The 9,926-nt window shown below is 43.0% G+C and overlaps 1 protein-coding gene across 1 annotated transcript; it reads right to left on the bottom strand.

Annotated features, from left to right (window-relative positions):
- Positions 1-2,453: 2,453 nt before the first annotated feature.
- On the bottom strand, positions 2,454-7,434 carry RTP4 (receptor transporter protein 4). The gene is made up of 2 exons (XM_008151628.3): positions 7,242-7,434; positions 2,454-3,759 (listed from the first exon to the last, which is right to left on the bottom strand). The coding sequence occupies exons 1-2, from the start codon at positions 7,418-7,420 to the stop codon at positions 2,622-2,624; spliced, it is 1,317 nt and encodes a 438-aa protein (XP_008149850.2). The 5' UTR covers positions 7,421-7,434; the 3' UTR covers positions 2,454-2,621.
- Between the last annotated feature and the right edge of the window lie 2,492 nt (positions 7,435-9,926).

The raw sequence follows: 9,926 nt of genomic DNA, 5'->3' as shown, positions 1-9,926 counted from the left end.
CACCAGAAGCTAGGTGAGAGGCCTGGAACAGATTCTCTCTCACAGTCCTAGCAAACTAATACATCACATCAAATAAATGAGCAAATTTGTAGCAAGAGTTATAGCAGAGATGATAGGCCATGGAATTTTTCTGGTTTTATCAAATATAGCATCACCCAGAAGCTGCTGGCCTGAGAAACGAGTGGTATAGCCTCTTAAAGTTGCAGCTGTGGTACAGCTTGGAGATGCTATCTTGTGAAATGAGTCATCACCCACCAGGATGTATACATCTCAAATCAATGACTATCATATAGTCTGCCCCCTATAGATGGAATATATAGGTCTGAAATTCAAGAGGTGAAAGTAGGAATGACCCTGTTTACCATCACTCATCTTAAATCAGTTGCCATTTTTGTATCTCCCACAGCCACAATTCAAGGTTCTGCAGGTCTGGAGATTCTGATGGGGAATGATTCCATGAAGGAACTCAGTAAAAATCCTATGATTGGTCTTTTCAGAGATCTTTTCCCAAGAGATAAACAGGCAAGAAAAAGATTGACTCTCCTGACCATCAAAGGAATGATCAGTGTGAGTAGGAAGAATGTATTTACACAATGTGGGTAAGAAGAATATATTTGGCACCCAAGTGTTCTACTGGGGCATCTCTTGATACTTTACATCTCTTGATAATTTTGAGAGTGGATGGACAAATGTAGATGCCACAAACTGAGAAAAGCCTTATGATCGAGGGCTCAAACTCCTCAAGGTTGAAGGTCTGGATAACCTCATTAGTTAAGCCACCTAAACAGCAGAGGTGGCAAGGTAAGGAGAATCAAAAATGTGTATTAAAGGAGATCATGCTTATCCAGTTGCCACCCCAAGGCCAGATGCAGTTGGGAGCGGGGGTGGGGGGTTAGAGGGTGGTGTGTGTGTGTGTGTGTGTGTGTGTGTGTGTGTGTGTGTGTGTGTGATTAGTTTGCCCACTAAATTTCTCTCTTGAATGCTTTTTCAGGAAGAAAAAAATCTCGGATGATCCTTTCCCAGATGCAGTGAACTTTTTATACCAAGCAACTAGATTCCAGTGGTTTATGATGTGGATTGCAGTGGAGACTGTGGTGTGCTGCCCAGATCCCTCCTTCAGAACTAGAGTACCCATTTCCCTGGCTTCTGGGAGCATTGCCTGCTAATGGCTTGTCGATGACTCCAGTCACAGGTAGATGCCACACCTGAGGTTGTCCCAGAGGATCATATCCATTTTTTTTTTCATAAATACTATACCTTCTACTATCTTTCTGAGATATAAAGAATAGTTTTACTTTTTAAATATTTTTTATTATCCTTGAATCTTCTCTTTTTTCTGATTTTTTTTTCCTTCACATTAGGGGATTCATCAAATATTTGATATTCCCTTGGCTATATGTCCAAATGCAAATGCAAGACATTAAAAAGCTGAATGGAGGCTCTGTGGGGTTTTAGCTATCTGAGATGGCCAGTCCATTGGAGGAATCTCCCCATGATCCCCCCCCCCATTTCACTATATGCATTTATTTTTCTGAAAGAGGTATCATTCATTCTCCTGTGTATTTGAGGTATGGGTGGGTAGGATGTAAGGCTGGTTCCTAGGTTTGGTAGTGACTAAGGGAGTCCCACTAGTCAGCATGTAGACTTTCACCATCTTTCTGATTGCTATGTGGCATTTCTTGTCTTAGCTGTGCCTGAGTCCCGGAGCCCAGAGTCCCTCTGTGTCAGTGTCTTCAGAGTGTGAACCCCCATCTTCCCTGGAGTAAGTTAAGAATGGTTACCAGGCCACATGGAAATGGGGGAAAGAAACTTGGAATACAGGCTTTCAGCCAGTCCTTCTACTTCAGCCTTCCAAGGTCCCACTTTCAGATCTTCTTGTTGCATACAGGTTTTGAGCCCTTCTGAAGTCAAGTCACATAAATTGCTTTGCATTTCAGTTTTCCCTTGCCTAACTTCTATTTCAGATCTCTCCACTCTGCTAAGTCACTTGCCTATCACTAGTCCATCAGTTTTCTAGCTTCAACCCATTCTCTTTGACCTATATATTGGTGTCTTTTTTCTCCTTTTACTGTCAGTGGGGTTTCAAGAGAGATCAGAGGGAAATACTAGTACATGTGTTTAATCCTCTATATTCAGCTTATAGAATAACTTTCTATTTTGTTTGTTTGTTAGTTTTTAGGGAAAAATACTTCATTTTACCATAAGATAGAAGAGTGGCATTTATCATCATTTTTTGTGTGTTTTTCCCTATCAGCCTTTATCCCCTCTTATGCTTTCTTCCACCTCCACCCTGTTCCCCTGAATAACTTTCTAATAACACTCATGACCCTAAGTCCTTGTGAAGATACAGTCTATATATATATTAATACCAATGAGTGAATGAGTAAGTAAATGGACAAACACCTTTTAGTCATTTAACAAATATTTATTATTAGAATTATTATCTGCTAGGACATGTTTTAAACTATCTGCAAAGGAAGTAAAGGAAAGCAGTGCTTAGTCTACAAACTTGAATTTGCTTGGTCTCAAAGCAAATTCTTTGTCACATTAAAATGGCAGCTAGTTCATTGATTACCACAAAATTAAAACAAGAGAAAATAAGCCTATTTTCATCATTCTATTTAAAATAATTTGGATGCAACAAAATTCCACAGATCAGCAACACAGTCATAGCCCCACCTGAACAAGTTATTTGGGCCACGGGAGTCATTTGGTGGCATGGTAGAGGATCTGGAAAAGCTGTCTGGAGCATACCCTCTGGGTAAATAACTCTCCTGCCTTCTATAGACACCTTGAGTTCCATTGAAGGTTCCAGATCCATGTGTAGCTGTGGGGCTCACCCTCCGTGTGGGCTGTAGGTCAGATCCATGTGTAGCTGTGGGGCTCACCCTCCGTGTGGGCTGTAGGTCTGTTTTCTTTGGGGCCTGAAGACCTGCCCCTTGTGTGGCTTGTGAAACTGTCTCCTGTTTAGACTGTTGGTTGACTTGCCTTACAGCCTGAGAGTATGTCTTCTGGGGGGTCTGTGGTCCTGTTCTCAGGGCAGATTGTGAATTTGCCCCTTGTGAAGATAATGAGCCTACTGCTCGTGTGGGCTGTAGAGCTGTCCACCCTGAGGGAAGTGACCTTGATACTTGGATGGGCTGTGACCCTGTTCTACGTGCAGCCTGCTGGTCTGACCCTGGTGTTGGTTGTCGGCCTGCCTCCCATTTGAGCTGAGGACCTGTCCCAGGCATGTGGGTTCTAGCAGTGGCATGGCTTGGCCCTGATCTCTTATGCTCACAGGAATCCCCACTCCTTTGAGCCTCTTTTGCCTTAGCTGACTGGTTCATGGCTTGGGTTTGGCTGCATATGTCATCAAAGCTCCCAATCTCCATGTAGGAGAAAGGGGAGTTGGATGGTTTTGTCATGCAGTTTTGTAAGCTCATTACACAGAAGCCCAGATTGCAAGCCTCACAATTGGACATGTCATGGGACCCTTCCAAAGGCAATTCCGGGATCACTGGTATCTCTGAGAACTTCCTGATGCCATTTCCGTAGCATCTCTCCCAAATGCGGTACACCAGATTGTTCAAAATCCTCATGGCACTTTCGATGGAGAACTCAGGCTTCTCAAATTGAGCCCCGGAACACTTCTGGCACCTCTGAGCAAAGAGCCGCATAAACACATGGCCCTGGGACTCTCGGGGTTCCAGGTACATATGACATAGGACCTGCACCTGGGCGGAAGCCCAATTTCGCCTGCATGAGGAACACCGGAACCTGTAGACAGAAGGAAGAAGCCCATTGTTCTTTCAGCTATTGTTGACCTGAGGGAAATGGCCCTGCCTTGGTCTTTAAGATCCCTTACAATTTGAAAAAGTGCATGTGATATTGACAAATTGACAAATAAAAATAAGAGAAACTGTGTTTCAAATAAAGCTTTTCCCTGTGATCCACTGAGCTTCCACCCATACATAGTTCCAAGTCTACCTCTTGGCCAGTAAAATATCTCTGGATATTTCAGAGGGAAAATATTTCTGCCATCTGCCAGCAAAATTTGGTCCTCACAATGTTCACAGAAAACTCTTATAAGGTACAGTAATCCCCTATTATCTTAATAATCCCCTATTATTAAGGTACAGTAATCCCCTATTATGTGACCTCCCCATAGTGGATGCCTGAAATTACAGATGATATCAACCTTATAAATACTTTTTTCCTATACATACATACCTATGATAAAATTTAATTTATAAATTAGGCACAGTAAGAGATTGACAACAATAACTAACAATAAAATAGAACAGTTATAACAATACTCTCTAGTAATTTTTATATTTTTCAGCCCAAACCTAGTCCTGAACTGTAAAACCATTCCTTACTTGCAGTAAATGGCTTGGTGTCCCTCGTTTCAGGGATTCCCTTGCTTAAGTCTTTGTATATGCTCAATGCTTTCTGGCAAAACACATTGCAGTCAATTGGAATACATTTCCTGTTTATGTCTTCCACCCACAAAGCCAATGCCTTTTCCGTATTAACTTAGCACTTAGCATGCACTGAGGCCAAAAGTTTTGCATTCAGAGGTGTGACAGCAAAACTAGCACAAATTTCTTTTTCCTTCCTCACAAGTCCATGGATAGAAGATTCATTCTTATCATAGGTCATAGCAACCTCAGCATATGGTTTGTTTCTTTCCTTATTAAGTCTAGAAGTTTCACCTTTTCACTTAAAGAAAAAGCACTTTACAACTTCTCTTTGGCATTATCTGAATTGCCAGCACTACTGCCCTGCACTTTGAGGCCTTTATTAAGTAAACTAAGGGTACTTGAACACAAGCATTGCCACACCATGACAGTTGATCTGATAGTCAAGATGTTAGTGGGTGACTGATGGGCAGGGAGCATATACAGTGTGGAGATGCTGGACAAAAGGGGGAATCATATCCTGGCTGGGTTAGAGTGAGACTTCACAAGATTTTACCACCCTACTCAGAAAGCAAATGATTTTTTAAAAATATATATTTTATTGATTTTTTTACAGAGAGGAAGGGAGAGAGATAGAGAGAAACATCAATGAGAGAGAAACATCAATCAGTTGCCTCCTGCACACACCCTACTGGGGATGTGCCCACAACCAAGGTACATGCCCTTGACCGGAATCAAGCCTGGGACCTTTCAGTCCACAGGCTGCTGCTCTATCCACTGAGCCAAACCAGTCAGGACAAGAAAACAAATGATTTAAAACTAATGAATTGTTTAATTCTGGAATTTACCATTTAATGTTTTTGGACTGCAATTGACTGTGGTTAACTAAAGCCACAGAAAGTGAAACCGTACATAAGGGAGGACTATTGTACCTATTTTGAAGCAGGCACTGAAGACCCCCTCTGACAAGGAATCATTGAGCCCAATATCCAGATGAGAAAGTTGAATCATAAGGGATACACAACTTGCTCAAGAACATACAAAGTAAGTAGAAGTAGAGTCATGTTTTAGTCCCCGGCCATTTGAAACCAACCTTGTTTATTTACCTACTATACCACATTACCTCCAATGAGTAACACCTCTAGTCCTGCACCTAGGAAAACAGACTTAGGACCTGGGACCATAAAACATAGGTTTTGGTTTACATTTGGGGGGCCTTAGAAAAAAAGGACTTCCTTAGTCAAAGCCTCAATTTTTATGTCCATCAAATAAAAAATATTCATCATAAAATGAGACAGTATATGTGAAAACACTTTGTAAACTACAAAATGCTTTTCAAAATCTGGTTGACGTTTTTCCAAAGGTATGCTGATAAGTTGCTTTTCCCATCTCAGAATGACTATCAAGTCCAGTCACCTGAACAAGCCAAACACCTTCCTGTTTGGGGGAGTGCCTCAAGGTGCTCTGGTTGGTATGGAGAGGGACACTTATGGCTCACTGGCTTAAAAAGCAGGGCAGAATGACTTACATGGGCTCGGGCCAGTGCCTTGAAAACTGTTCTGCAGAGCCCCAGATACTGGGTTCTGCCACTAAATAATGGGTTCTGCCACTAAAAATATTGTACATTTCTATATATCACATATGTTCTATTTATGACAGGGGTCCTAAAACTTTTTAAACAGGGGTCCAGTTCACTGTCCCTCAGACCGTTGGAGGGCCAGACTATAGTTTAAAAAAAACTATGAACAAATTCCTATGCACACTGCACATATCTTATTTTGAAGTAAAAAAACAAAACGGCAAAAACACCCGCATGTGGCCTGCGGGCCGTAGTTTGAGGACGCCTGATTTATGATATATAAATGTAATTGAAAATGTATTATTAATAAATGTATTATGCATTATCATATGGAAATGGAGAGGAATCCTTGCTCTGCCTAGGAAGACCAGAAAATGTTTTAAAGAGGAAGTAGCACTTGAGTATGAATAAAGAGGCGGGAGGGGTGGGGGAGAGGGGCGGGGGGGAGGGGTGGAGAAGAAAAGAACCTGCCAAATAAGCAGAAATCATGGACAAGGGAATAGAGATCTGAAAGTGCATGGCATGGCTAACAATTCTTAAGGAATGGAGCAGAGAGACCTGAAGCAGGGCAGGGGCAGGCAGGGAAGCAGGATAATGAGTGTGGTGGAAAGTATAGTGAAGGTCCCTGTGCAATTCTCACCTTCCTGACCTAGGCAAGGAAGTTGGTTCCTGCAACTTGGAGACTCACTGGAGGTTAAAAAGGGAGATGGCCAGTAAGAGAAAGGCTCTACTTAGGGACTCCAGGGACTAGGGTTTGGATGTCCCTCTTGAAGCATCATTCCCTTCTATTATCCTCAGACTTCCAGCAAAGCAATATTCAAAGTGATTGCTTGGCATTCATCAATTCTTGGGGCTTTAAAGGAAGGCCTAGTCCCAGGCTGGTACTGAACGGGGTGAGCAGGGCGGCTGCAGCCTGAGGAAGTCAGTCAGGACTGATGGGTGAGGTGCAGAAGGTGCTAGATTGGAACAAATGAGGAGGTGAGGGAATAGGAGGACAGATTTATGGAACATGGAAGCATTCCTTAGGGAATTGCAGAAATATTTAGGGAGGAAACCTAATAAAAGAAGACACTTCCTAGAGTTAAGCAAAATGGAGGCTTAGAGTCTTATTTAGATCCTAAAGAACACTGTGACCACAAAAGGATGGGAAGGCTGGTGACATTTATTATTTTAACAAGCTCTCAAAGGCATCAATCAATGCTGAGTGGAGCCTCCTTGCCTAGGGAAACCCACTGCCAAGCCAACTCTCGCCCACCTACCTGCCAAATGCTTTCTGCTGGTATTGCTTCCCGCCTTGGGCCACACAGTCTGGCTGAAGAGTCTCATCCAACTTCAGGGTCCACCTGTGCCGGGGTTTCACCTCCTGCATCAGTTCTTGAAACTTCTGCTCCCATGCCCCAACATCCAAAATTATTTTCTCTTGAGGCTTGGAGTTCATGTTTAGTGAGGAGCTTTCCGTTTTACTTGCTGCACAAACAAGAGACAAAGGTAGTTTCAGTTTCTATTTGACACGTCATGTTCAGTGTCAGACCGGAGTACAAAGAGCAAGCCTTTCTTCTGAGGACAGAGGGCAGCAGAGTTTTGCTAGTTTGTGAACAGCCCTTGCTAAGAGATGCCTGAGTACAGAGCTCTGCTCTACATTCTTGGGGCACCAGTAAGTTAGCTTTCTTTTTATTACTGACAGTATTATAAATGTTCCCCATTTTCCCCCTTTTGCCCACCTCCACCCAGCCCTTCCCGCACCCGCTCCCCCGCCCCCAGCCTTCACCACACTTTTGTCTATCCATGGGCTGTGCACGTATGTTCTTTAGCTAATCCCTTCACTTTCTTTCACCCAGCCCCCCACTCCCCTCCCCTCTGACATTTATCAGTCTGTTCATATATCCATGCATCTGGCTCTTATTTAGCTTTTATTTAATTTTCCTCTCATTTCATACCACACAAAACACTAAGCTCAGCACTGGGACAAGTACAATTGACTAAGAAACAGTTCCTACCCCTATAGATGCTCAAACCCTTATGCAGACCCAGGGGGTGGGTGAACATATATCGGACACTTGTCTCATGCACCAGATGAACCCTCACCATAGTCCTCTGAGGGGGATCATAACTGGTATTTTGTAGGTGAGCACCATAGAGAGCTAGAGTACCTTGTTCAAAGCCATCCAGCTAGTCAGCAGCACAGGCGAGACTGAACCCAGCCAGGCCTATGTATGTGACTCCAATATGTGCCATGTCTCCACCCACCCCCTTCCATGAGAAGCAGCTGAAAATGGTGTTCACAGTCCAGGGACGGTCTTAAAACCCTTACCTCATGGTTTGCTCTAGTAAAATCTCCTGGGTCCCAGGGCAGGACAGTGGGCTGAATGAAAGGATTATTTAATTCTGCCTTCCACTATGTAAATTATCTTGGGGCAGTATGCAACCACCTGTGGGAGCCGATAAAAAAAAGAAAAAGATAGAATTCTCATTCTGGGGGTGAAGGATGGGACTAGATGATCTTTACAGTCGCTTCTAACTCAAAAACTCTGAGATTCTAGTAAGTAAGCTCTGTCCCTTTGAAGTTCAAATTCAAATGGGGGAGATAAGATAAGCAGGACACTGTGTCCTTGGAAGCCCCACTACAGTTACTGTGTCCCAGATATGCTTGGCCTGTGTTCTCAGGCTCTCTAGACTTTAACATGTTCTGTGTGGAAGGTAGAAACATCCTCCCCCTTTTCATTCCCTCCCAGGACAATCCATCCTATACATAATTGTTCACATGGGGGTGGGGGGCAGCCCTTAGGAATCAACCTGCTCTCTTGCCCTAACTGGTTTTTCTCAGTGGATAGAGCATCAGACTGAAGGATTCCAGGTTCAATTCCAGTCACATCGATGTTTCTCTACCCCTCCCTTATACTCTCTCTAAAAATCAATGAAAAAAATATCCTCAGGTGAGGATTAACAACAACAAAAAACTTGCTTTCTTTTCCTCTGGTTATTATATGTAAAAAAAACAAAAAACTGAGACCCAGAGGAAAGAGCTCTCCTGCCCAAGGTCACACAGAAAATTGGTGCCAATACTGGATCAGAACCCAGACATTTAATGATTTCCGCACACTGGCCCCAACCATACACAGGTCATTTCCCCCACACTTTCTTCTACTTTCTTCTGGATTTAAGACCATTCTTTTTATCCTTTATCTTCAGAGCATGGCCACATACCCTGCCTCTTGACTCCTCAAATGGTTATTTTTCCCCAAAATGTAACCTTGATTGATCCTTTGCACTCCCTGCCCATTGCCCTCAGCCTCTGCTTTGTGTCTTTCATTTAACAAACACAACTGCCCCAGGCCAGCCTGGTCCAAAGGACAGGGAAGCGGGGAGACTATGCATATGATTTGAGATTTGAGATTTGAGATTTGAGGGCAAAGAAGAACAAAAGGAAATTACGGCCCTTTTAAAACTACACGGATCCACTCTAACTACTTCTTTTTTTTTTTAATCAAGGCGTTGTAACTCCAATATGATAGAATCACAGATTTGCTTTTTTTGGAAAAGACCTTGTGACCTCCTCTCATGTCACTGAGAACCACGGTGTAGAAGTGACTTGCTCAATCATACAGTGTGATGTGGTGACCTCTAGGCTTTTACCAGTGGTTGGTTAAAGTGTTCCTGAAAAGACAGTAGGGATAGAGGAAGGATTTCCCAAAGCAACAAAGCACAGGTCAATTCTCTAAAGGGGCCATGGGTAAATTTAGACTTTCAGCAGTTCAGAGCTGGAATGAATCTACAGGATAATCTAATTCTGGGATGACAAGTGATGTTCTCTTCTATTCTTGCCTGAGACTGACCTTGCTAATCAATGCTGAAACCCTTCTCTCTGGGTCCGGGTGTAACTTCAGAACCATTTCATCACGGTACTGGATAGCCATTACCAAGCTTTAGTAAATGAAACATTTTTT

This window comes from Eptesicus fuscus, chromosome 3, assembly GCF_027574615.1.
Source record: "Eptesicus fuscus isolate TK198812 chromosome 3, DD_ASM_mEF_20220401, whole genome shotgun sequence".
NCBI classification, from domain to species: Eukaryota; Metazoa; Chordata; class Mammalia; order Chiroptera; family Vespertilionidae; genus Eptesicus; species Eptesicus fuscus.
The sequence above is the reverse complement of the archived record's forward strand: the minus strand, read 5'-3'. Positions and strand labels throughout refer to the sequence as shown.

What these genes read in the sequence shown, in the direction of transcription:
- RTP4 (XM_008151628.3), bottom strand. Translation starts at nt 7,420, where the DNA reads ATGAACTCCAAGCCTCAAGAGAAAATAATTTTGGATGTTGGGGCATGG. An exon ending in CAGCAGAAAGCATTTGGCAG is followed by an intron (nt 3,760 to 7,241) that starts GTAGGTGGGCGA and finishes TTCTGTCTACAG; the next exon opens with GTTCCGGTGTTCCTCATGCA.